General features: G+C 41.3%; 1 protein-coding gene across 6 annotated transcripts; it reads left to right on the forward strand.

The window, feature by feature from the left end:
• The first annotated feature begins 6,107 nt into the window (after positions 1–6,107).
• Positions 6,108–27,712, forward strand: itgb4 (integrin, beta 4). 6 transcript variants are annotated; one of them, XM_057055784.1, is made up of 44 exons: positions 6,108–6,223; positions 9,226–9,312; positions 10,608–10,690; positions 10,909–10,991; positions 11,204–11,305; positions 11,392–11,596; positions 11,680–11,776; positions 11,861–12,032; positions 12,257–12,520; positions 12,621–12,710; positions 12,791–12,913; positions 12,989–13,156; positions 13,236–13,312; positions 13,400–13,608; positions 13,716–13,819; positions 13,913–14,008; positions 14,130–14,262; positions 14,366–14,482; positions 14,843–14,961; positions 15,052–15,085; positions 15,159–15,353; positions 15,774–15,877; positions 16,614–16,672; positions 16,788–16,811; positions 16,898–17,046; positions 17,162–17,341; positions 17,429–17,577; positions 17,972–18,179; positions 18,268–18,585; positions 18,670–18,833; positions 18,936–19,116; positions 19,381–19,518; positions 19,603–19,785; positions 19,863–19,991; positions 20,684–20,833; positions 23,285–23,452; positions 23,551–23,697; positions 24,005–24,139; positions 24,370–24,519; positions 24,901–25,089; positions 25,166–25,321; positions 25,434–25,598; positions 26,557–26,676; positions 26,770–27,712. In XM_057055784.1, the coding sequence occupies exons 3-44, from the start codon at positions 10,615–10,617 to the stop codon at positions 26,898–26,900; spliced, it is 5,961 nt and encodes a 1,986-aa protein (XP_056911764.1). In that variant the 5' UTR covers positions 6,108–6,223; positions 9,226–9,312; positions 10,608–10,614; the 3' UTR covers positions 26,901–27,712. The 6 variants fall into 6 exon arrangements, with proteins under 6 accessions (XP_056911764.1, XP_056911775.1, XP_056911753.1 ...); XM_057055795.1 differs by having other exon boundaries at positions 9,226–9,305; XM_057055773.1 differs by lacking the exon at positions 6,108–6,223 and having other exon boundaries at positions 8,896–9,312.
• The last annotated feature ends 35 nt before the right edge of the window (positions 27,713–27,747 follow it).

Here is a 27,747-nt window from a genome sequence, read left to right on the forward strand (position 1 = left end):
GAAGAATAAGCTGTTCTAGCCTTGCGAAGGGCCTTTTTGTAAACTAATAGACAGTCTTTCCAGGCTACATGATAGCTGTCTATTTTACAAGAATGCCACTTCCTTTCCAGTCTTTGCACTTTCTGCTTGAGGGTCCTGATATGTGAATTATACCAGGGGGCACACCTCCTCTGATTTACTATTTTCTTTTTCAGGGGGGCAACAGAATCAAGCGTGATTCTCAGTGAGGTTGCTGCACCTTCCGCAATAGAGTCAACCTCAGCAGGGCTAAGATTATAATGATTTATCCCTGGGGAAACACACGGTGGTCCTGGGATTAGCACAGGGATCGCTTCCTTAAACTTAGCTACAGCATTATCTGAAAGACATCTGCTATAGTAAGACTGTGCTCTGAGCATAGAAGAATCCTTAATCATAAATGTGAAAGTGATCAAAGAATGGTCTGACAGGAGTGGGTTCTGAGGGAACACTGACACATGTTCTACCTCAACACCATAAGTCAGAACTAGATCTAGGGTGTGGTTGAAGTTATGAGTTGGTAGGTTTATCTGCTGGAGGAAACCAACTGACTCAAGTAATGAAATGAAGCCATTTCTAAAGCTGTCATTTACAACGTCTACATGGATATTAAAGTCTCCAATGATAATGACTTTGTCCGTTCTAAGGACCAAGTCAGATAAGAAATCAGAGAACTCAGACAGGAACTCTGAATGTGGCCCAGCAGGGGGCCGATATACAACTACAAACAGAAGTGGCTTTTCTGCCTTCCAGTTCAGATGAGTGATGCCAAGAGTCAGGCTTTCAAATTAACTGGAGCCATATTTTGGTCTAGGATTAATTAATAACTTGGAGTGATAGATTGCTGCCACTCCCCCTCCTCGACCAGTAACACATGGAATATGATAATTAAGATGAGTAGGAGGAGTAGATTCATTTAAGCTAACATACTCCTCCTCCTGAAGCCAGGTCTCAGTAAGACAAAATAAATCAATGTGATGATCCGCTATCAGGTCGTGTACTAACAGGGATTTACACAAAAGAGATCTAATATTTAACAGTCCACACTTAATTGTGATATTAGTTTCTCTAACTTGTGCTTTAGTATTAATTTTAATAAGATTATGGTGATTGACCGCTCCCCTGCTCTGTGCTTGGTGAACTTTTAACCGTGGAACAGAGACTACCTCTATAGTGTTAAATATATTATTGTTGGTGGATGAGGGTTCTATGAAAGCAGCAGAGAGGTGTGTAAGACTACAACTCTGCATCCTGGTCTGGACCCTGGATTGTCAGGTCACTTTGGGTCTAATAAAATTAGCCAAATTACTAGAAATAAGAGAGGCACCATCCTGTGTGGGATGGACACCATCTCTCCTAACCTATGTCTATTGTCATTTGATAAAGTGTAATTGTTCCACGTAGAAGCAATGTGGGTTTTCACTTGAATCGCGTTTGACCACTGAACATTTACAGTAAACAGCTGGTAAACATTGATTAAACATTGGGATTAAAGGGACAGCACTAGACTGGTTTAGATCATATTTATCTGATAGATACCAGTTTGCTCATGTCCATGGTGTTCCCTCCTCATACAGTAGGGTTAGCCATGGAGTTCCTCAAGGTTCTGTACTTGGACCAATCCTCTTCACCTTGTACATGCTTCCCTTAGGGAACATTACTCGGCAGCATGGGATAAATTTTCATTGTTATGCCGATGACACTCAGCTTTATTTATCCATGAAACCAGAGGAGACAGAGAAGTTAGTGAAGCTTCAGACCTGTCTTTAAGACATAAAGTCCTGGATGTCTTCAAATTTCCTCCTCCTTAACCCAGGAAAAACTGAGGTCATGGTGTTTGGTCCTGAACCTCTCAGAGATAGATTAGATCACATGATCACTCTAGATGGTATCTCATTAACATCTAGTCTCTCTGTGAGGAATCTAGGAGTAACTTTTGATCAAAATCTCTCCTTCAACTCACACATTAAATTAGTCTCTAGAAGTGCCTTTTTTCACCTGAGGAACATCACAAAGATCAGGAAGCTACTGACGCGGCATGATGCTGAAAAGTTAGTCCATGCATTTGTTATTTCCAGGCTGGACTATTGTAATTCTTTATTATCAGGGTGTCCAAACAACTCTTTAAGAAGCCTCCAGTTGATCCAAAATGCTGCAGCCAGAGTTCTGACAGGTATTGACAAAAGAGCTCACATAACTCCTGTAATGGCGTCGCTTCATTGGCTGCCCGTTAAATTTAGAATAATTTTTAAAACCCTTCTTTTGACCTACAAGGTCCTCAGAGGCCTAGCTCCATCCTACCTGGAGGAGCTAGTGATACCTTATCAGCCCAATAGACCGCTCCGCTCTCAGAATGCTGGTCTACTTGTGGTTCCCAGAGTTTCTAGGAGTAGAATGGGGGGCCGAGCATTTAGCTACCAGGCCCCCCTACTATGGAACCAGTTCCCTGTCCAGGTACGGGAGGCTGACTCCATCGCTACATTTAAGATCAGACTTAATACGTACCACTTTGAAAAAGCTTATTGTCGTTAATTCTGTAGTTCCAGTTACTATCATAGACAGACAAATTATCATACTTAGGGGGTCGTCTAATCATTAGGTTAACATCTTAGCTATGCTGTTATAGGCCAAGGCTGCCGGGGTCCGGAAACATGATCACCTGACAAGGCCTCTGTCACCCCACTGCGTCATGGTTTCCTCTCCTCTCCTCTCCTCTCCTCTCCTCTCCTCTCCTCTCCTCTCCTCTCCTCTCCTCTCCTCATCAAGCAGACTAGTTATGCTGATTCTTGTGTAGTTTTTCTGCCCCCCCCCCTCTATTTATTTACAGGTATCGCTGCCTTCGGAGCTGCATGATGACCTCCGGCCCCGCTGACCCGTTGTATAGTGTATTTTTGTGTGCGTATCTGTGCTCTGTGCCTCTCCTCTCCTCTCCTCTCCTCTCCTCTCCTCTCCTCTCCCCCTCCTTCTCCTACTCCTTTTCCTCTCCCTCTCTTCTCCCCTCCTCTCCTCTTCTCCCTCCTGATCCTTCTCCTTCTCCTCTCCTCTCCTCTCCTCTCCTCTCCTCTCTCTCCTCTCCTCTCCTCTCCTCTCTCTTTACCCAGCCAGCCATCAGCAGGAGGGTCCCCCTACATGAGCCTGGTCCTGCTCAAGGTTTCTTCCTGTTAAAGGGGCGTTTTTCCTTGCCACTGTCTCGCCTGCATGTGCCTGCAACCCTAAGGTCAGAAGTGCTCCAGTGGGCTCATGCCTCTAGGGTTTCCTGTCATCCGGGGATCCAGAGAACCTGTGACGTCCTCCAGCAACGCTTCTGGTGGCCCTCGTTAGAGGAGGACACCCGGGAATATGTCAATGCCTGCCCTACCTGCAACCAGAACAAGTCTTCTCGTCAGGCCCCGTCTGGTCTTCTACAGCCACTTCCTGCGCCGCATCATCCGCTCCCGTGTTCGTGGCAGAGGCCTTCAGTATCTCGTTGACTGGGAGGGTTATGGCCCAGAAGAAAGATCTTGGGTTCCTGCTCGTCACATTTTGGACCAACAGCTCCTCCGTGACTTTCATCGGCAGCATCCAGATCAGCCCTCTCACAGCATGGTCGGGGGCGTTCCTCGTCGAGGGGTGCGTGCTGTCGGCCCTACTGCGGCTCCAGCTCCTGAGCCAGAGGAGGATTCCCGGTCGCAGACGGGAGATCTGCAGGTGACCTTGTTCTCCTCTCAGGAATTCTAACCCGCCTTCCAGTTTCCCCCTCCTCCCACCCTGGCTCATGGGACTTTTTGGGGACGTCGGGAGCCGTCCCTTGAGGGGGGGGTTCTGTCGCACTCTGCTCCAGCCCATGGACTCAGTACCTTTCCACTGCCCTGCTCACACCACACCCTCTGATCACCACACCTGCTATCAGTCACTGATCACACACCTGCTCTCAGTCACTGATCACACACCTGCCCTCACTCATCAATCAGCTCACCTACCAGTATATATTCTCCAGTCTCACACTCACTCAGTGCCAGATTGTTCTCTGCTATGCATGACTTTCCAGCGTTTACCTGCCTGTCTTCCCGGTATCGACCCTGCCTGTGTACGACCCACCTGTTCTGCCTGACCCCTGGTAAATTAACTCTGTCTTCCGTTTTGACCACGAGCTCAGCCAGTCTCCCTCTGGATTGTTTGCCTGATTCTGCCTGCCTCCCGGTTACTGACTTTTTGCCTGCCTCGACCAAGTCCACTGCCCCGCCCTCGAACTGTTCTTTGTTTGCCAGATTGCAGTTAATAAACCTGTTAACTGATCATCAGTTCATTGCCTGTTTTGTACTGCACTTGGGTCCGTACCATACTCGTCACAGCCACTGTTGCTTGTCTGGGGTTAGGCCCTGGGATTCTGGAAAGCGCCTTGAAACAATTTTGATTGTATAAGATGCTATATAAATAAAGATTGATTGATTGAAACAAGTGCCCATGGCTCAACACAGTGCAAAAAACAATAATTCACCAAGAGGCAAAGCAGCTGGGCACATGAGGTGGAGATGCAGAGGTAGGAGAAAAAGCCACCAAATGCTGAACCATGTGGGGCTTTATAACCTGCAGCTCAATGGCCAGGTGCTCCAAATAGGTTAGCTCCACCCTGCTGGAAACCCGCAAACCAGACAGCACACAGCAAGACAACGCCACAGCTCAGGGGCCCGTCACACATCTAACATAGGCCTTTGATATGATGGTCTATTTTGGCACTTGGTCAGTATTCCTTTCATACTGTATATCCAAAATATTCTCATAAAAATCCATAACATAACAATTAAGTATAATTGTGACTCCTGATCCTAATTTGGCCGATTTCCATAGTGTTAAATATTCAGGACAAATTTGTCTTTAGATAATCTTTAGATCTCTTGAGATAAAAAGATTGTAATGGGCAATTTAGTTAAATTCTTATATTTTCTTTTACATTTACACTTCTGTGTAATTGATTTTTATAACTAAGTTTTATTTGACTCATTTCTTATATAATATTTTTAGATTACTTACTTTAACCCTTCAGTGATGATTGTACTGAGCTAAAATCACGTGGAAATGACTTCAGTGACACTTGTAACGATGATTTGTAAGTTATCATGTCTAAACGTTATAGTAGTGTGCAAGCAGACACACAGATTTTCCTGATGAATCCTTCTTCCTCTGACTCACTGATGTTACAAGATCTGCTTCAGGTGCGTGTTGACTTGAGGCAGTTCTACCCAGTACAGTCTGTTCCAAGCAAGTCAAGACTTTACTCCAACTGTCCCTTGGCGCCACACAGCAACACTCAGCTGCTGTTTGTCAAACATCATTGAAAGCTGATAAAGCAATTTCTAAAAAGAAATTACTCCATGCTAGATGCTATAACTTTTGACTATTTTTGGGATATTTAAACTGTCATAACTTGTTTGAATTACCTTGTCTGAACACCTAGGTATCAGAGAGAGCTTATAGTCCATAGTCGTACAGTTACTAATTCTAGCCATACTAATTTTTTTTGTAGATTTGTTTTCTGTCTCTCTGCAAACCCCATAGTTACAAAATGGCCTGTTGACTGGCCCCACTGACCCCCTCAATTTTTGTCCGTTATAACTAATGCATGAAATGTATTGTTTACATGTCTCCTCCCATCCTGTCTGTTCTCTCCCTTCTCCTACTCTGTGCTACCCATTAACATGTGGTAAAAGGGAGTTTTTACCTGTTGCTTGTTTTGGGGATCTGGGTTTCTTTAAAGGGCCTTTACAATTTAGATTCTAAGAGATGGATCATAAATGAAGTTCTATTGATTTGAATATACTTTTTCCACTTTGGTAGGCAACTCCACACAAAATGTATTATTTAATTTTCTTATTTGCTAAATTGATAAACCATTATTACTTGTGCTGTGATCTACATCACCCCCTCAGACTTTTGGAGGTGAAATTAAAAGAGGAGAGGCCCTGAATGAACTCACTTATCCAAAAACAGCAGTTTTTGTCATGCAAATGGGGGAGCAGCTGGGCACTGGCTGAACTCAGCTCAGAATGAGCTGAAAGGGAGATGAGGGTGGAGGAATTCTGTCTCCAAAAACACATGCACTGTTGGTTGGGTGGGTGGGGGTGGGTGTGGGGGAGGGTTATGTTTTTGGTTTTCCACAGCAGATTTTCCTACAGGTCAGATTTTACTGCTCATAAGTTCAGCTGAACCAGCCAGCATCTTCCTCTAAGTAAGTACTATGTTGCATTTGTGTGTTTTTCAGTGAGAGGCAGTGAAGTGTGTTGATCCTGGAGGGGTAAATATATGGAGCATGTTCGATACTATTGATAATGTCAACAATAATGACAGCTGCCACAATAGCATGGAAAAAATGAAAATGATTAATATTATAGCCATTGTTGAGGGCCGTCTTTTTCAAAATATGATGGATACAGCTTGTTAAAAAGCACTGTGAAGCTCTTATTTCCCAGAATCCTCTCTGAGTTGAAAATGTCTCCACCTCCCATCAGTCTGTAGAGGAGCATTAAGATTTTGTTACAAAGTTCATAGAGGTATTATTGTTTAAAAAAGAAAAAACACATGAATGTTTATTCTTCCACACAAACTCCTCTCCCACACTTGGCTGGTATTCTGATTATTTTGGGAGAAAGAGTTGGGTTAAACGGGGGTGTGCCTTTTCTATTTCAAAGTTGTCATTTTTATGGTCAGTACTTAAAAATTGACCTTTTTGTTTTGATTTAATTGTTGCATTTTAATTGTCATTTAGATCACTTCCACTGGCCCTAGATTAAAACTTAAAAATTACATTACAGTCCAAATTTCAGCCAAGACAGCAGTGTTTGGGGCAACAGTGGTTTCCTCAGAGCTTGTTTTCTGCTCCACAGGCTGCCCACATTGTATCAAAGGCAGATCTGGTTGCCAGGAGCTGAACTGTCAGTTAAGACTGCCCTGTGTGGAATGTACAGTGGCCTGAGAATAACTGGGTCATTTGGTTTTGGGTGGATCACATCCACCCCGGTCAGCCATTAACACCTGATGTGCGGACTGGTGCAGGCCAAAGAAATGTTCTTTGATAACCTATTTCACCCAAAACTGAAGTAATAAATGACTCCTATGTCTTATACAGAATAGATTTGTGATGATACTGACCACATATCTGAGCATCACTCCAGTTATGGCCTAGAAACCTCTAGCCGATGCACCATTGACTGCTGGGAATATTTAAATAGTCGATATTAGGATTTTCACAATATATTGCATGAAAAAATGTAAAGTAATATAAAAAAAAATCCCCCAGAGAACCAGGGACCAATCTCCTCTTCCTGTACCGCCAGCAACAGTATTTCCACTAATCCGTTTTTGATTTCAATTTGTTTTTGTTTTTTTTTGCCTCAGCTCTGTTCTAGAAGCTTCACTGTCCAGTTTTAAACTGAAATGGAGTAATGACATGAAAGAGCATTTTAATTCCTTAAAAATGACTTCCTGTGATTTATTATGTGGCCACAATTTATTTTTTTCCATCTTTTTTAGATTAAGTCTTGGTTTTAAAGAGAGACGATGAATTTTAAAATATTTGGAACAGAACTGCAAATGTTGCAATAGAGTGTTTTGTCTTCCTAAAATATTGGTGCCCTGGGTTTAAGAAGACCAAAAATATTATATGTGATATTTGGTGAAGATGGTATTGAAAGAGTAAGGTGTTCCGCAAGGAACCATTTTCATCTTTAACACACACTGACCTTTGCCAGGAACTTTCATGTGTTCTAAAGCTCTCAACTACACAGGAATAGAAACAAACCAAAATACAAATGAATTTCAAACTAAAGAGTTTGATCTGGAAAGTAAAAGAAAAAAACTTTATACCAAAATGTATCCTTTGATCCTTCTTTTGAAGAATGCATAAATAATCAGCATAACAGCAAAAATCTTTAAAACCCAATAAACCGAGATGTTCTTTTTTTTACACTGAAATTGTGAGATCTGCCTACTAACCCTAAACCCTAACTGATTATAGAAAAAATGACAAATTACATGCTTGGTACGACTCGTGTAGTTCTTGGTTGCATCTCCTTGAGGACAGTTTCATCAGCTGCAGTAAAGCACTGCTTAAAATGTGTTGTTCGGTGACATTTTGATATTGTTAGTCTATGGTGAACCTTCAACTAGAGATATCCTTGATTCAAACCTCTTTCTGAGGTTTTGGTTGCTGTTCAAACAATAAATACACCTAAACTTCAGAGGTGCTTACTCAGAAGAATTTGGTCAATAATTTTGATACAGCTGTTAATATAGTGAATAACTCATTTTTAAGTAAAGTCTTGATTTTATTAAGATGGTTGTACACATCATTAAAACATTAAACACAGAAAATGATTGCTTTCTCTCTTGAAACAATTGTTGAGCGACCTTTAGTTTAGCACCATCAGCACAATTGACTGTTGCTTTGTGGGAACAGAATTGAAAGTGAATGCTAGGGTCACCCTGACACCGTGTTTCCTCAACTTAGGAATGCAGATCATACTGCAACTTTATATCTTCTTTGAAATGAAGGGAGTGTTACTTCGTTAGATGCAGAACATATTGCGCATTCGCATGAGTAGGAAGTGGGCCAGCTAACATGAGCACACAGTTGTGTAAACACTAGAGTCACAAAGCTGTTTCCTATAGCCTGCGGGCACTTTTGCGCTGTGTGCCACTCCCAAGAGTCTGGGAGGAACTGTAGCAGGAAGGAGGGGCCTGGCATACACACAAGCCCAAACAGGTGAACTATGGGGTGGAATGTAGCAGAGGTGGGGGGGGGGGGCACTGACACACAGAGGTGTGGTGCTATTCTAACAGGGTGGAGGACTGCTAGAGGTACAACAAGGGAGTTGACCCTATCAGAGACACTCACCTGGTTGTGGAAGTCATACATGCATGTGTGTGTCTGTGGGTGTAAAGTTAAAGGAGGGACCTAATCACCGCACACACATAGTAATCTTCAATCCGTTGCTGAGTCTCACTGATTCTCCTTTGACTCTCTCTCTCTCTGTTCCACACACTCAAATCCTCTCTCTTGTCTCTCTCACACAACTCCGCTGAGTCAAATAAGTCAATATTTGACCAGACTGGACATTACAGGAGCAGAAGAAACCACAGACACTACAGCTGAACTGGAATTTTTCCCACCTCCTCTCCTTCAGGGCTGTGAACCTGGAGACGAGGACTTGACGGAGTTTTTATTCTCTGCAGGTGGAGAAAACCTTGTCTAAAGCAAGAAGGCTTGTTCCATCTATTCTTGGACTTTTGGACTTGGGCTGGGCAAGAGCACAGTAAGAGGTTTGTTTGATCAGTAAGCTCTTTGTCTCTGGCAATAAATGCCCAAATGGTATTCTCTACTGCCGTTTCACATTTCTCAACATTTAAGTGCTGAACGAGGAGGCTGTTGTTGTTTTACTGTTAATTTGCAAAAAAGACTTATATTAGCTTTATTAAGAATCAAACCTCGCATGTAAAATTACTTTTTTTAAATTTCATTTAAGAGCTGAAGTTTAGATTTTACTATTAATGTTTTATAGAAATCCATAAAAGTCTGAAATTCTCCAGGTGTGTACAGTTGTGATTGAACTCAAAGGAAGGTCACTCAGCAGGACATCTGTCTCTCGGGTGTCTTCAGGCTGACTGTAAACTATGGATTAAACAGAAATGGCTAGAATGTTACTTACTTCTATCATGTGTCTGAAAATATAAAATAATATTATGAACACATTTGCAATATTCTGAGATTGAGGTAACCAATTATTATTGTAGAATAAACGCTACCTTGTTCTGTTTTGTTTTTTCACTGCTCTTTGTGATTTATGAAACATTATGACCTGGAAACAAGTACACTTGGACACCTGTTAGTCTGGTCACAGGGATGTGCGAAGGTTATGTTCCCCCAGTGGTTTGCAACTGTGTTTTTTAACCTGGACAGGTCATTCTCTCACCTCAAGGAGAAATTCCACGCACACACTCAGTCTAGATGTGTCATGGTACACGGAGCTCTATGTTAACTCTGCACCTCACACATGCAGGTTGATCATGTTGATGGCATCCTATACATCAGATTGTTCTCTATCTAAAACCCTTGTTTGAGATATCAGCTCAACATGCCACTGCAAATATTTTCAGCCAAATCTGCCCATCCTGTCCTGGGGTGACTGTTCCATTGCATTTTATTATGTTTGCAAATTACTCTTTTTAGTCTGTAATTTAAAGCTCCTTACACATATGATTGAAATAGAACTGGAAAAAAAAATCAATAGACATGATGTATACAAAGATGAATATATCTGCATCTCCAGACATTAGATTACATTTTGAACTATCAGAGTTTGATTCAAGTGTGAATTTTGATCCTTTGTCCTATGGCTGTTATTGAGCGGTTGAGGTGTTGTTTAAGGAGTGTCTGGCATCTTCACTTTCTCTGAATTTAATTGAGGGAAAGTACAGGTGGCTCAAATTACCCCTGTGATTTCACCCAGGGAGGAGCTATTTTCCAGCTCAGTGGAGAAATGTTATTCACATGCAGCATTTACGGGATTTTATTGTACAGATGTATGCAAATACATTTGTATACGTTTGTGTTCCAGGAAGGAAATGGAGAGATGGAAATGTCATCTCTCTGTAGGGCTTGGGCTTCTTGCCATCCTTTTGAGCTTGTGTCATGCTGAAGGTAAGGGATTATTGTTTATAATTTGAAATGTGGGTATTTGAGGCTATGTTCGGAGGTGCCCACTGCTGGGCAAATCTGCTCTCAAGATGTTCTCTAACATCTGTTCAGTATTACTGCAGTTATTCTAGATATGTTTTCTGGGATTGATTTGCCTTTCCTTCTGATGCCCCCTCTTGCCCCACCCTACTGACCCCACCCAATCTGCCCTACCCCCACAGAGAACTACTGCTTCAGTTCCAGGGCCAAATCCTGCTCAAAGTGCCTGCAAGCTGGAAAAGGCTGTGCATACTGCTCTGAAGAGGTAAGAAGACAAAATAGCAGGAATGAAAGTTATGAAAACAGGGTTATTGGCAAAATGCTACCCTTCTTGAGTATATTGATAAGTGGGGATAGTAGCTAATCTTTTGCAATTTGACTTACATACATTAAAAATAATTGAGTCTAACCACTAGGAAAAATAAATAGGTCATTCATAAAAGAAAAAGAAACTAATGAACCTACTGGCTCAAACAGACCTTCAATGGCCCTCGTTGTGACCTGCAAGAGAATATACTTGCTCATGGCTGCAGTGCTGCGGCTATGATCACGGCTCAGAGCAGCATGAAAGAAGAGAAAGTAAGTCTTCAATATCTTCATTCCACCAGTCTTATGAGCTAATGTGTGTATTGGACTGAATTTTAACTTTGTCCTTTTTCTCTAAGAGGGAGCAAATCAACATGCAGCTTCTGAAGTCTCAAGTCTCCCCACAGCTGATGAGCATGAGTTTTCTGCCTGGAGAGGAGAAGATGGTGGATGTAGAGGTGTTTGCTCCAACCAAAGGTCCCCTTGATCTTTATATTCTTATGGACTTCTCCAATTCCATGTCAGATGATTTGGACAACTTGAAGAGAATGGGCAAAGAACTGGGTTAGAAACTCAAAAGAGAAAATGCTTTGCAAGGAAACATTTGTTTTCATTCTAGCATTGATGGGTAATGTGGTTTCTTATAGCTTCATTAGTGGAGCAGCTGTCAGATGACTACACCATTGGCTTTGGAAAGTTTGTTGACAAAGTTATTGAGCCTCAGACAGACATGAGACCTGCAAAGTAAGAGACAAAATGTGACACCATTACATTGGATGAAATTATGCTTTTGTGCATCTGACCTTATTATTTCTTCAATTTTCTCAGGCTTGCTAAACCATGGGCAAACAGTGACCCTCCATTTTCTTTCCAAAATGTCATCAATCTGACAAGTAACTTGGAATTCTTCAACACCAAGCTCAAAAATGAAACAATATCTGGCAATCTGGATGCTCCTGAAGGAGGTTTTGATGCTATATTGCAAGCTGCAGTTTGTGGAGTAAGTAGGAAACACATATTTTTGAGCAGAATATCTGTAAATTCCAAATGCTTATTATGAATTTAAACATTAACATGGCGTTAATGTTTTCAACCTCGTAATGCCAAGTGGATAAAAAATTAACTAGGGCGAAAAAAAATTGATTTTCAGATTATAAATTCCTTTATTCTGTTAAAATCTGCACAGTTTGGATGCACCTGTTGAATTGTAAATTTTTAATGCAGGATAGGATTGGTTGGCGCAGTAACAGCACGCATCTACTCGTTTTCTCCACCGAGTCAGCCTTCCATTACGAAACTGACGGTGCTAACGTGCTATCGGGCATCGTAAAACGCAATGACGAGGGCTGCCACTTGGATCCAGCCGGGAAATACACACAAGACATATATCAGGATTACCCATCCATACCCACACTGGTCCGTTTACTGGGCAAACATAACATAATTCCCATCTTTGCTGTCACCAACCATTCTTATACATACTACCAGGTTGGTAAACTTTCCAAATGCGCTTTGGTTAAAATTTTACCATAAATTTCAAATTTTTTGTGGTTACTATGACTATATTTTTTCCTTTTCCCCCCCATAGAAACTCAAAGAGTATTTCCCCATTGCTGAGGTTGGTCTGCTGCAAGAAGATTCATCTAATATACTGCAAGTTATGGAAACTGCCTTTGGGGTAAAATTACATCTAATTTTGTGGCATTTTGAATAAAAATGTCTCAGACTGTTTGGTAAAGAATTTATTTGTCTTCTCAGAGTATCCGGTCTAAGATGAGCATCCGTGCTGAGGACAGACCCAAAGCTTTTGAAGCACAGTTTTTTTCTTCCAGTAAAAAACTTTCCAAATATGGAGATTTTGATTTCAAACCTGGAGAAATAGTAAGAAAAAGGTCCTCTCATTAAAATTTGAGGTTACAGCCAACAAATGAATATCTTGAACATGTTTGTTCACAGGGAAAGTTCAAAATGAGACTCAAAGCTCAGAGAATGATCGACGATGGGCCTGTCTGTCAGACTGAACAGAATGAAAGAGAGGGAACAATAAGAGTCAAACCAACAACTTTCAATGATGCTGTCAATGTTAAAGCTTCAGTTTTGTGTCCAACATGCGAGTGTGAGAAGGTATGCGCACAGATTGTAATTGATGGACAACAAATGTTAAAAAGAGGATGCTTTAAAAATCATAACATCCCATTCACAGACAGTTGTCCGAAATGCTACCAGGTGTCATGGCCAAGGTGACCTTGTATGTGGGAAGTGTCAGTGCCACGATGGCTGGTGAGAAGTACACACTGATCATTCTACTTGAGTTATAATGGAAACATTTTTAACATCAGATTCAAGAAATGTTTCTCTCTCCTTCAGGCTAAGTACATTCTGTAACTGCTCAGCTAGTGCTTCGGCTCTGGTCACAGGCCAGTGTATAGGCCCAGGCATGACAGAGCCTTGTTCAGGCCGTGGAGACTGCATGGAATGTGGAACCTGTGTATGCTACAACCCAGAACAGTTTGAAGGACCCTACTGTGAATATGACAAGACCCAGTGTCAGAGATATGGAGGTTTCCTTTGCAATGGTACAGTGTTTGAGTTGTTAAAATAATATATTTTTTAATAAGTTGCATGTATTTATTGATAAATTGTTTAAAGTGTAATTATAAAAGGCCTTTGTTTTTATCTGTAGATCGCGGCTCTTGTGTTATGGGTAAGTGTACGTGCACAGAGGGATGGGAGGGAAATGCCTGCGAATGTCCTAAGAGCAACCAAACCTGTCTGGACAGCAAAGGCGTGAGTAGAAGCAGAAATTGTTCCCTGGGCTAAGATGGGCCTTGGACAGTGCTACCAGACATCTGAGTTTTTGTGATGTCTTTGTCTGCACAGGGTGTTTGCAATGGCCGAGGTAAATGTTTATGTGGCCGCTGTGCATGTCCATCCTCTGGTATTGAGATGACCTCAACCTGTGAGCCAAATTTCCAGGTGTGTGTGTGTGTGTGTGTGTGTGTGTGTGTGTGTGTGTGTGTGTGTGTAATGTCGAGGTATGTTAATATCCGGCTATTCCAGACCATCTTCACTGCAGGTATATTTGGTGTTATTCTAGGCTCAGTTGGGTGCATGTGAGGCTACAAGAAGTTGTGTCCAGTGCCAGGCCTGGAAGACCGGAGAGAAGAAAGACAAGAAAGATTGTGACACGTGCCCCTTCACAGTTGTCATGGTTGATGAACTTAAAAAATGTAAGGACTGAGTCCAAATCCAGTCACTTTCAATTGAACAAAAAAAAATACTTGGGAAAAACAGCAGAACCATTCTGATGGATTTTGATGGACTTGTTTCCAGCGGACCAGGTGCTTGATTCCTGCAGCTTCCGTGATGAGGATGACGACTGTACATACCACTACACAGTTGAAAACCCTAAAGATAAAGACTTGGAGGTCCAGGTGCTCAAAAAAAGGGGTGAGCGGCATGTTTTTTACCTGGGAATTTCAAAAATGACCATAGTTTATTAAGGATTACAAATTTTAAGCATGTAATTCTAAATTTTTAATTTGAATATAGCTTAAGTAGACAATTCTATTCCCAGTAAAAGCAACATCTTTATTTGTCATGAATACACCACACAACACATTGTCAATATTTATTATCAAGACTGCTTTATTTAAATCTTCATTCTAATCTAACATTTTCCACTATAAAAATAGTGATATGTTAAATGTACTGCAATTGTTAATTGGAAGATAACATGATGACTGGGGAACTGTTAATTTTCTGTCTAATTTTCATTTGCAAATTATTGTTTTTATGGCCTGCTGTTAGACTGTCCCCCTGCCAGCCTCCTGTGGTTGCTCCCTCTCCTGTTATTCCTCTTGTTACTGCTGGCTCTTCTCTTGCTCTGCTGCTGGAAATACTGTGCCTGCTGCAAAACCTGTTGGCAGGTATGAACACTTCCATTCACACCCAGAAAGGATCGCTACTTATGCAGTATTTATCAGATCACATAAAACCTTCATTTTGTCTCAATACAGAGTTGTCTTGCTCTACTTCCGTGCTGTAGGAGAGGTAAAACACAGCTGTCCACATTTGAATCTTTTGTACTCTGATATGGGACTATACTGACTTTTGTTGTGTCCAGGACGGATGGTCGGCTGGAAGGAAGACGAGTATCTCTTCCGTCAGTCTTTGCTCACCTCAGATCATCTGGACACACCGATGGTGAGAACTGGCCCCCCGAAAGGAACTGATGTCGTTCGTTGGAGGGTCACCGATAACGTACATCGAGGACCCAATCACCCCCAGGCTATAGTAAAGCCCAACCCTAAAGAGATGAGTGAGTTATCAGATTTTGCTGTTGAACAAAGGTCCTGTTCACCTCTTGTGTTTTTCAGAAGTCAAAGAAGGAGTGGGAAGTGTTTCAGTGGTAACTCAGGCTATTAGGGAACTGGACTGAGAAGCTGAGGGGTCTCAGTTCAAGCCCTGCTACAGACAAAAACATGGCAAAGCATGGAAAGTGTTCTGGTAGTAGAGGGGAGTTGAACACTTTCAGAGCACTGCCGAGGTACCCTTGAGCAAGGTGCCGAACCCACAAATGCTCACATATCATATCATCAGGGCCCCTGTGATGATCTGGAGATCCATTCAGGGCAGGACCTTTTGCCCATGCGTGCACCCTCCCTGTGACCCAAAAAGTGAAAAAGCAATTAAGAAGACAGGAATAAATTTTCAGCCTGTTTCTTCTTTTCCTTTGTAGTCCCCTTCCCACTTTCCCTCCGGCTGGACAAGCTGTTTTTTGACAACTTAGCACACCCAGAATCCAAAGACGCTGAACAGCTCCGCTCTGAAGTGGCTGATAATGTGAGTGTATTTTTTTCATGGCAGGTATATAGTATTTTGCATGTATGACATGCAAAATACTAATAAATAAAATACTAATAAATTAATTAATAAAATTACATTACATTATGTTGCATTTCTTATAAATATGTAAATAATACATTTTGGTAAAATATTTATACAAGACAAATGGCTAAATGAAAAAAGACAGACAAAATAAGTCATTACTGTTTGGCAGACCGATCTGGGTCTGTGACTCTAAATGGAAAATGGAAATTTGATTCCACTATGTTATCCATAAAGAATCGAAGTAGGAAAAAAAGCACATGGATAGTGTATACCCCACCAAGCAGGTCACTTCTCCACATATTGTGGTTTACACATGTAGTATATACAGTACATAGGCTGTTATTAAAAAAAAAAGAATAACATAGAAGGTTGCTTAATGTTTAAACCCCCTTGGGATTTGATCTTGGTCTATGATCTCTGGAAAAGCAATGTCAAAGTCCCTCTGGAATCCAAAACATCACCAAAATGTAATCATCTATTTCTTGGCCCCTTGTCAACATTTCCTGAAAGTGTCATTAATATGTTCACAACATTTTGAGTTATTTTGTTCAAAAACCAGACAGCTGGCTATCACACAATCTTGGTGGAGATGGCAATGGTTATTTGTTGAAAAAAAATTCTTTAGTAAAACAGCAAAAATTCAAAGATGACACTGTTAAAAAAGTGCTGTGTTTATTTTTCCAACCAGCTCAATGAATTATACAAGCAGATTCCTTCCGCCCAGAAGGTACAGAAGACTGCCTTCAGGTGAGATATTTTCACATTGTCCATTTGTCTGTGACCTGTTCTTCAGTGGACCTTCTTGTTTGTTTTTGTAACAAAAGAAATGCAAATTAAATGGATTTTATTTTTGGACTTACAGAATGCAGAGAAATGCTGGAAAAAGGTAACACTGTGATTGAAACAATGCTATCCAATTTAAAACATTAGAGGATTAGATTTTCTAACCTTGTTCTCCGTTGTGCACTGCAGGCAGGACTACACAATTGTAGATACAGTCTTGTCTGCTCCTCGTAGTAGCTTCCCTGATATTGTCAAACTCACTGAGAAGAATGTCCAGTCTGGGCGCATGCATAATCTCAAAGTGGTTCCTGGCTACTACACCGTGGAAACTGACAGAGGTAATGAAGAGTATGCAGTTAAATAAATAAAACCAATGGATCACTGTCTGATCTCTTTTGAACAACTCATAATATTAATCATTATTGCGTTTTTACGGCAAATTTCCCTCTGCAGAGGCTATGGGAGCCATAGAGTTCCAAGAAGGTGTGGAGTCACTAGATGTCCATGTACCGCTTTTTGTTAAAGAAGAAGATGATGACAAGAAAAAGCTACAGCTGGAGGCAGTGGATGTGCCCCTGGGAATTGCTGATATCGCAAAACGCTTTGTCAACATTACTATCATCAAAGATCATGGTGAACAATCTGAGATTACAAGGATTTGCAATCATGAATTCATTTTTACATCTACTCGATTATGTATATTTCTCTCCTCTTTTCCAGCCAGCAGCATTTTCTCATTCCTTCAGCCGGCCTACACCTACAGCAGACAGGATGGTTTGGTCAACATACCAGTAAGCAGAGAAATTATCGAAGACGGACGTACTCAGGTGACTTACCGCACACGGGACCTCACAGCCAGGGATAAATTGGTAAGTTCATATAGTGGGATATCCTTGTACCCTACAAAAAAACGTTTGACCTTTTACCTCCCACTACCACAATCCATGAAGAAGTTAGTCAGCGAGATAGGAGCCACAACTAATTTAACGGCAGCAATCAATTAGATTATGCATTAATACTTGGCATACTGTTTGTATTTGGAATTCTTTTGGAGCACCGAAAAGTCTGGTCCGGTCCGGTCTGACATTCGGACTACTCTGGGCTGATTCTAATTTACCTGCTGCATCCACTGAGGCAATTATATCATAGTTTTGGTGAAATAATAATAATAATAATTTTGAGAACTGCAAAAGGTCTTCACTTGGCTGGACCCCCATCTGCAACATAGCGGCGTTTTAATCCAGTTCTTCTTGTGTCTGTTAGGACTATGTGACAGTGGAAGGGGACTTAAACTATGGTCCTGGTGAGACCCAGAAAACTGTGCCTGTTCGTCTGCTTGAACTAGGTGAGAAGGATGGCCTGATGGAAGACAAGCAAATCAAACAGTTTGTCATGGATCTCAGTAACCCACGAGTCGGTGCCAAACTGGGACGTTACCCAAGAACCACTATCACCATCGCAGATGAACCGGGTAAATTCCACACAAAGCACTTTACATTGTTACATTTTTGGAACATTTTTCAACATTCACATTTCACATTCTATCTTGTTCCACCCAGAGCCCAGTGTGATTATGTTCCAAAAGAGTACCCAGAATTTCACTACATCTGCCCCGACCTTCACCATACCTGTGGCCCGCAGTCGTAACCAGGACAGCCCAGCTACAATAAAGTGGCGCACCAAAAAGGCCCAGCGCTTTGACCTTTCTGGTACACTAAAGTTTAGCCCTGGAGAAACTGAGAAAAACATTCTGATTGATCCAAAGACCCTCCCTGGGCAAATCCAACCAGAAACCTTCCAACTAGAGCTATTTGACCCAAGCAACAATGCTTCCATTGGAGAGAGGAAAACCACCATTGTCAATATCATCGATGGAGGTGAAACAAGATGATTTATTCTTTTGCATGACATGTTTTCTGGAGGTCCTAGTAATGAATCAGATTGTGTGGATTTTTCTCTAGGTCCAGAGATTTCCCAAAAGCAACAGAAGGGCTACATAAGCCCAAAAGCTAGTTTACCTGGTGGTTTTCTCTCTGCACCTTCGAACCCTAAAGCCAAAGCCACTGGACCCAGGAGCATCCACCTAAACTGGGACCCACCACCTGGTAATCCGATGGGGTACAAGGTAAATCATATCCACATCTATCGATCTTTCAGCATGAATCACAAGCTGTCATTTCTAATCAATGCATTTCTTACCTGTGTGTTTTTTCTCCCTGGAGTTTAGGTCAAGTATTGGATCTATGGTGACCCAGAGAAAGATGCTCAAGTGTTAGATGTGAAGAGTCCTCGTGCTGACTTAACAAACCTGTACCCTTTTTGTGATTATGAAATGCGAGTGTGTGCCTACAACACAAAGGGTGATGGCTATGAAACAGACATTGTTACCTGTCAGACACTGGAAGATGGTAATTGCTTTAGGTGGCTTGATTAGAATATTTATATTATTATCAGTAATTTTAGCCATATCTCCCCTAGTGTGAGTCCAATCTTTTATCTACTCATAAAATACATTTTGTTCTCTCTGTGGCTTTTTTTAAAACTAACTTTTAAAAACCTAATAAAACTAAAAGGTTGTAAGTAGTCTAAATCTTTTACCGAGTTTATATTTGCATAATGAATATATTGATGAATGCCCTGCTAAGGAACATTTCCTTTTACATGTCCTGCAGTACCTGGTGAACCTGGACGTCTGGCCTTCAATGTCATAAGCCCAACTGTCACTCAGCTGAGTTGGGCGGAGCCTGCAGAAACCAATGGAAACATAACAGCATATGAGGTCATATATACACCCATTGATGATGAGCTGAGTAAGAACCTGACCCCCCAAACAGAGAAAAAGTTATAGAAATATTTACATTTCATGGTTCTAATTCTAAGCATTGTTCTTGCAGGCCCCGTGGGTCCTCCAAAGAAAGTACAGATTGACAATCCCAAGAAGAGAATGCTATTAATTGAGAACCTTCAGAATGCCCAGACTTACCAGTACAAGGTCCGAGCCAAGAACAGTGTGGGTTGGGGCCCCTTCAGAGATGCTAGCATTAACCTGGCATCACAGCCTAATAGACCGCTGTCCAGTAAGTCAAAATATGAGTGACAGGTCCATCTGTATTTATAGTGAAGATCTAATTCCCCTTCTCTTGCTTTTTCTTAGTACCCATCATCCCAGATATTCCTATTGTGGATGCAGAGGCTGGAGATGAGTATGACAGCTACTTGATGTACAGCAATGAAGTGCTGAAGTCCCCAACTGGCTCCAAGACTCCCAGTGTCTCTGGTGATGGTGGGTACCCAGAAACAAAACCACACTGTGACAGATTACTTGATCTGTATTGGAACTATTTTTGGAACCATTAGGATTAGAAAGATTAGCTTTGTCACTCCCTGCCTTTCTCATTTCCAATTCTTCTGTTAAACACATTTCCATGCAACATCAAGTAGTAGCAGTATGATTTGACTGGTGAGGGGATGTAAGCTCGCACATTTTAATGTCATCGTGGTTTGATAAGTGAGTATATGTATGCGCTGTACATGATAGTATATGGTGTTAAGCACTAAGTATACAATAACCACTAACAATGTCATCTGTAATCATCCATGACTACTTGTGGCAAAGTGGAATTCCTGATGCTGCAGGATATCTTTTGCAAAAATGTGTTTTGTGGGGAAAAATATTCCTAGAACTAATAGTACCTAATTCCTGCCTCTTGTGGGACAAAAAACGTCATCATTGATCATTAAGAAGACAAAGATAAATGCACCAAATCAGTCAAATATTGCGATATATTTATAGTTTTGTACTCTTTATGGAGTATATTCAATATACTATTAAACTAATGATGAATATTAGATTTAGCAATTAGTCATTAATTTTGTATATTTATTACGTAATTATAATTTAATTAAAAAGATTTGTGTTTACTAGAATTTAAATAGTCTTTGGCCTGCTTGCTTCTCTCCGACCCTAAACACAAGGCTGGGAATATGTCAAGTTGGTGGGGTCCAACCTGGATCTCCGTAAGGTGGCGTGGCAAAAGCGAGTGGACATCATCCCCAGTCGACTTAGCAAAGACTCGAGCTCAGACGAAGCCCCCCACCTCAGCCATACCCCCACATTTTTGCCAGGTGAAGATTGCGCTATCAAAGCCACAGATAGATAGGCAGGAGACTGGCATGCTGGCTGGCAGGTGGCATTGAAACCATCCAGTGTTTCTCTTCTGCCCAGCTTGATTTGATCCTTTGAATATTTGTCAAATCATGTAGAACCCCACCGGCAGCTATCCTATCTTTCTTCCCATCTGCCAGTTAGGACCACATCCGAGGTTGATGGCGAGTTGCTTTTCCAGGGGCCTATCTCTCTATTTTCGCTTCATCCCACTGGGAAGGCAGTGAGCATGAACCGGTCTTCAGTGTGTACAGGCTTAGTGGCTGTGCAGCTGTAAGGTAGTAATAGTTTTGCATCTCTACAGGGCAGTGAACAGGATATGCACTCGGGAATTTGCATATTTCTGATTCCAGGGGGTTAAGTTGTTGCTTAGACAAATACCAACACACAAGCATATACACACACGTGTTTGCGCGTTCCCCATGTGTCGTGCGCAAAATAAATTTCATGGAAAATCTGTCTTTGAATTGTTTTTGTGACGTGCCAGATCTACAGGGCACATTACAAACAACAATTGCCTTTTAAGTAGAAATAAGTATGTGCCAGCTTAATCAAATTTCAAAGAAATATGCAGCAAACAGTCACTGTTATTTATAAGGACAGGACAAAGGATCCTATCAGGGAGTCTACAGTGTTACAGTTACTGAAAAAAGAATGTTGGTGCAACAGATATGCAATGATAAAAACATAATGTTGCAGTGATAAACTATTCAAAAGACCATGTTACGTGTGTAAATTATGTATAGTCAAGATACAGTTATAATTAGCATTCAGTGAAGTCAACTGTAGCTCCTGTTTTTCCAGTTGCCTGTAGATGATGCAATTCTAAACAGTTACTTTGATGTGTAAGTGGTCAGATCTCCAGGCCTGAACCCAATGCTGTGACTTCTGTAGCCTGGCTGCGCTTGGTCTTGGGCTGCTTGACATCATCCGCCCTACATGGTTCAAATCGGAATGATTCAACTCTTAACAGTACTACAGTGGTATGAGAAAGTTTGGGCACCCTTGACATTTGGCATTATTTTTATTCACCAATCATTGGCTGTTTTAATTCACAACTTAATTTTGATATATCAAATAACTGATGAACACAGTCATATTTCAGCAGTGAAATGAGGTTTATTGGGTTAACAGAAAATGTGCAATATGCCCAAAAAAACAAAAAAAAAGGCCTGTGCATAAATTTGGGCACCTTAATAGAAAAATCATATTTGTATTTAGTAGAGCCTCCTTTTGCAAAAATAACAGCCTGTAGATGCTTTCTGTAGCCACCAATGAGTGTCTGGATCCTGGATGATGGTATTTTGTCCCATTCCACCGAGCATGGACAGCCTGCTTCAAGTCATCCCACAGATTCTCGATGATATTCAAATCTGGGGACTGGGTACTGGCCACACAGCCCCACAGCATGATGGAACCTCCACCAAATTTTACTGTGGGAAGCAGGTGTTTTTCTTTGAATTCTGTGTTCTTTTGCCGCCATGCATATCGCCTCTTGTTGTGACCAAACAATTCAATTTTTGTTTCATCAGTCCACAGTATCTTATTCTAAAATGATATTGGCTTGTCCACATGTTCTTTCGCATACCTCAGGCGACTCAGTTTGTGACGACTGTAAAGAAAAGGCTTCTTCCGCATCACTCTTCCGTACAGCCCTTCCTTGTGCAAATTGTGCTGTATCATTGACCGATGCACAGCGACACCGTCTGCAGCAAGATATCCTTGCAAGTCTTTGGAGGTGGTCAGTGGTTTGTTTTTAACCATTCTGACCATCCTTCATCTTTGCCTCTCTGCAATTCTTCTTGGCCTACCGCTTCTGGGGTTAACAAGAACTGTGCCCGTGGCCTTCCATTTCCTCACAATGTTCCTGACAGTGGAAACTGACAGCTGAAATCCTTTGGACAGCTTTTTGTAACCTTCCCCTAAACCATAATGCTGGATAATCTTGGTTTTGAGGTGATCAGAAAGTTGTTTTGAGGCTCCCATGTTGCAGCTCTTCAGAGGAGAGTCAAACAGAATGAGAACTGGCATTTGGCCACCTTAAATACCTTTTGTCATTAAGTTCAAGGCTTAATGAGCTCACCAAACCAACTTTGTGTGTCCAATTATCTTGTGATGATTAGGTACAGGCCACCAAAGCAACAAAATGACAAGGGTTCCCACATTTTTGCACAGCCTATTTTTTTACATTTGATTTAATTTCATACAATTGCATACTATGAATACTTAAAATCTGTGTTTGGAAATCAAGCTAACACTTGGCTCTTATGGGCAAATGAAGGACATGCCACCAAGATAATTTTGTGTGAAGTCAGAGTCCATTATTACACAACCTCAGGGGGGGTGCCCAAACTTTCTCATACCACTGTATATTCTCTAGATTAACAGAGCTGGCTTGTGGTGTTTTACAGATTTCTTCATGAATGGGAAGTGGGAACAGAGCCTCCTTTCGCCGGGGGGATCGGGTATCCGCAACCTTTCAGCATCATCCTCTCCCATGTCTACGCTGAGCTCAAACTACAGAGGGGCTGGTGGATCTTTTAACACAGAAACAACCACCACTTACTTGTCTGGACCAGGTAGGATTTGCATAAGACGTTTGTGCAAATGGAGTGAAATTCACCCAAAATGTCAGGGTATGATGTTCATTATCCTTTATTCTTTCCTCCTGTGGTAGGAAGCTCTCAACGAACCAACATGAGTGGAGGACTTCACACATCAGAGGTGACCATGAGGAAACGCTCAGAGAACAGAGTTTACACAGATGAAAACATTCGGGACTCTATCGTCATGGGAGAATTGTCAAGCAAGTTCCCAGATTTTGGTAAGCTTTAGGGGTTTGGTTCTTTTCAAATGACAGAGAACATATTTGGGCTATACAAACAGCTGGAAGGATAAAATTCCTCAAGAGTAGGAATGAGCAAGGGTTTGGGGCTTGTGGCTAGCTGGGTTGGTGCTGTTCACTACACAGAAAGCTTACCATTGCTGACTTTGTGGGTGCTCACTATCACTGTTGCTTCTACCATTTCCCTCCTCTTCCTTCCCTTTACCACCTTCACCTGACCCCTACCAACTGTGTCTTTGACTGTCTGCATTGTCTTCCTCGCTTCTCTTGCTTAATGCGCCATCAGGTGGGTTCAGCTACAGTAGGATGCAGAGCAGTCCTCAGAGCCCCCACAGCTACAGTCTGCTTCAGGGTTCAAGGGAAAGGACCCAGTCTTCAGACGTCAATGAAGCCCTTTTTAATCTGGATAGGGTGCTCCATGGTAAGTTTGTAGCATATGTGCATGGTTGTGTTTACTGGCTGTGATGAATAGGCCATCCTTCTTTGGTGTTTTGAATCCAGCTCCGGTGTTTCCCTTAATACTGTTATTTGCAATTTAGTATTGAATGTGTCACGTTTAAAGCTTGGAGTGTACATATTGTTTTTACCTATATCCAAGATTAATTTTTGCTTACTACTTACTGAATTACTTATTTACTCCTTACCTATTAGATGCACGTCTTTCCCCGGGCGTTCCTGACACCCCAAGCAGGTTGGTGTTTTCTGCTTTGGGTCCGACCGCCCTGAAGGTGAGTTGGCAGGAACCCCACTGTGAAAGAGACATCCTGGGCTACTGCATTATATATCAGCTACTTAACGGAGGTGAGCTTTGCTTCTATTAATATAACGGTTCAAGAATTATTTTATTTGCAGTTATTCTTAAAAAAAATTGGTCACATTTCAATTTAATCTTCAGTGACATTTCATTCCTTTTTATTTCAGGCATTTAGAGAGATTAAATCCGTAGCTAATCTTGAAATGTTTAAAAAATACTCAAGTAATGCAAAATTCAATCAAATCAGTTTACTTAAATAAACTATATGTTTTTCATACATTCACTAAATGTATATACTTTCACAAAAAGATGTTTGCTATCAGAGGTCCATTTAAAATGTAATATACTCAAAATGTTTTTTTAAGGGGAAATCAAATTTAACATTTGTTTTAATGTTTTGGTGTTAAACATCCATGTACGATCTCCAGGTGAGGTGAAGCGCATTAATGTGACAAACCCAGCAGAGAACTCGGTGATCATCCAAGACCTGCTGCCCAACCATTCTTACCTGTTTAAGGTAAAGGCTCAAAGTCAGGAGGGTTGGGGTCCAGAGAGAGAGGGCGTCATCACCATCGAGTCTGCTGTCGACCCCAGGAGTCCACTGTCCCCCATGCCAGGTACAGATTGTGCTGAACTCTTTTGACATCCTCTTGGAGGAGCCATGTCTGTCATCTTATCCTTTTATTCCTGAAGGTTCCCCATTCACACTAAGTACCCCCAGTGCTCCGGGACCCCTGGTCTTCACCGCTTTAAGCCCAGATTCCTTGCAGCTCAGCTGGGAGAAACCTCGTAAACCAAATGGAGACATCCTTGGCTATGTTGTCACCTGCGAACAGCTGCATGGTGGTGGTAGGGCTTGCGGTTTTACATAATCATTACAGATGTATACATTACTGATTTAACTTAACTATAACCTAATTATAGTTTTCCCTTTACATAATTTTTTCTTGGTTTCTTTCAGGAGATGTTCGGACATTCCAGGTGAATGGCGACAGTACAGAGATGAGTCTGACCGTCCCAGACCTGGTTGAGAATGTCCCCTACAAGTTTAAGGTCCAGGCTAGAACTACACAGGGCTTCGGTCCAGAGAGGGAGGGGATCATTACAATTGAGTCTCAGGATGGAAGTAAGCCAAATCCCACTGATACTGATACTCCGACAGATGCACATATGAATAATAATTTAAAAAAACTCCATATGCTTTGACAACAAACAAAAGCAGGCTGTCACATTTTAGCAACTGTATAAGGCATCCTAATGTGTACTTTTTCTGTTTATAAATTTGTATAATTATAAAATCCCATTTTCTCCACCAGAAGACATCAGGGTAATTACCAACAGGTAATTTAACATGTCTGTCCACTAGAATGGCAGCCAGAAGCCCAATTTGTTGCAGATTTTTTTATTCATCTGTTTGAAAAACTTTCCGAGGAGACTTGGAATTACCTTCTAAGAGGTCTTTAGACCTTTTTCCACTGCAGGAACTTTTGGTATTCCCTCAAACTTCTTTCCACTGAAATTACCTGTGAAAATTTTTTCCCCGACCCCAAATAAAAGTACTCACCAGAGGGGTAGGACTTTTCTGAAGGAAGATTACAATTTGAAAGTCTATGGAAAAATAGCTGACAAGCTGGTGCAGTTAAGAAATGCAAGCAAACTTAGTAGAAGCTGAAAGCCCACAACAGGCACAGTGGGTCCAAGCACAGTACCACTCCATCAGCTTAATCTGAGTAAATTTTCTTTGAGGTGAAAACTTCAAAAGCTCTGAGGTGCTGTAGAAATAGAAGTAACACAGATTACCGTACCTGGAATGTTCTACCCAAGTGCTAAAATTCCTGGAAATAAAAGCTGGTTTAAAAGCTGGTGGGAAAGGGGTCGTGCTTGTGGAAACCACAGCGAGCACATCATTTTTGGGGATAAGATGGAGGGCATAAGAGCCTATTAATCAGGACAAGGTATTTTTTTTGTTTTACCATCAGTCATAGAAGAGTAGGGGAATTACCACACCATGCTTTTTAACATTATTTTACAAAACCCTTTAATCATTTCTAATGTACCGGTATGTCTTTTCTTGCTCCCTGTAGGCGCTTTGTCTCAGTACAATAATCAATCAATGGTGAGACGAGATGTTTTCCACATGCCAACAGAGGTCAGCACACGAACTAATGTGTCTCACACCGTAGTCAATGATCCCTTCTTCTCAGGTACAAATTAAGAATTGGTTTAACCTCCATTCTGCTGAAATCCAGAACGTATTTACACACGTCTGTTCACATGTCCCTTCTGTTTGTCGACAGAAGGGATGATGATGACCACACAGCACATGGAGACAAGCGGCACGGTCACCCGTCAGATCACCAAGGAAGTGGTTCAGAGAAGCGTCATGGGAGGAACCACCATCACCAACAAGATGTTTTATGAAACTTAACATGAACCCAATCAGCAAAGATCTCAACAAATGTCAAAATTTCATAGCATTCAAACATGAGAAAAATGTCTCTGTGTGTTGTGCATGTGTGCAGGTGTGTGTATGTGCGTCTGCCTATATGTTAGCAAAAAGGTTTCCATGTAGTGAGTAGGTAGAAGGCCATTATGTCATATCTGTTACACACTGTGGCCTCTATTTGACATGTATTCGCACATTGTCTGCTATCTTTATATTGGTTTCTGTATAAGTGAATCACATCTTGCTCCTCTGGTTAACACAGATAAGATGCACAGGTGTTTTAAACCAGTGCAGTAATCTGACTTCAGTACAGTAAGCTTGAGTGACCTCTTCTCTTCTATTCGTCTGTGTGCCAGCTGATCTTATCCTGAGTCATCAAGAGCGTAAACATTGATTCTGTGCTTTTGTTGATAGATTTGTATTATAGTAAGAGCCTTTTAGCAAACATATTTAATACTTTTAAAGATATTTTTACTTAAAAACAGCAAGAATAAATCACAGGCAAGACCATTTCAAAGTAATTAATAGAATAGAGCAATGGATTTTAGAGTATTTAAGAAAAATATGCAAGTCAGAAAGATTGTTTTCCCAATGATCTATGTTTTGTAATACAGTAAGATTTAAAAAAAAATCACAAACACTGGGTAAATGGGCTACCTTCTCACCAAGAAAAAGAAATACACACATGTTTTTGTACTTGAGATCATTGCTTTCTGTATCCTTTACATATTTGCATGTTTCCCCTTTTATTCAGTCCTAATGCACTTAATAAACTTTTAAAATAAATAGCACAATTTCTACTACTGTATTTTTGCAGTGAAGACAAGAT

The sequence above is a fragment of the Takifugu flavidus genome, chromosome 1, assembly GCF_003711565.1.
Source record: "Takifugu flavidus isolate HTHZ2018 chromosome 1, ASM371156v2, whole genome shotgun sequence".
Classification (NCBI taxonomy): Eukaryota; Metazoa; Chordata; class Actinopteri; order Tetraodontiformes; family Tetraodontidae; genus Takifugu; species Takifugu flavidus.

Bases quoted from the DNA above. Each gene is read 5' to 3' on its own strand.
- itgb4 (XM_057055784.1), top strand. From the start codon at position 10,615: ATGGAGAGATGGAAATGTCATCTCTCTGTAGGGCTTGGGCTTCTTGCC. The intron at 12,914-12,988 runs GTAAGAAAAAGG...GTTTGTTCACAG, and splicing joins ATTTCAAACCTGGAGAAATA to GGAAAGTTCAAAATGAGACT. The intron at 14,009-14,129 runs GTGTGTGTGTGT...GTGTTATTCTAG, and splicing joins CCTGTGAGCCAAATTTCCAG to GCTCAGTTGGGTGCATGTGA.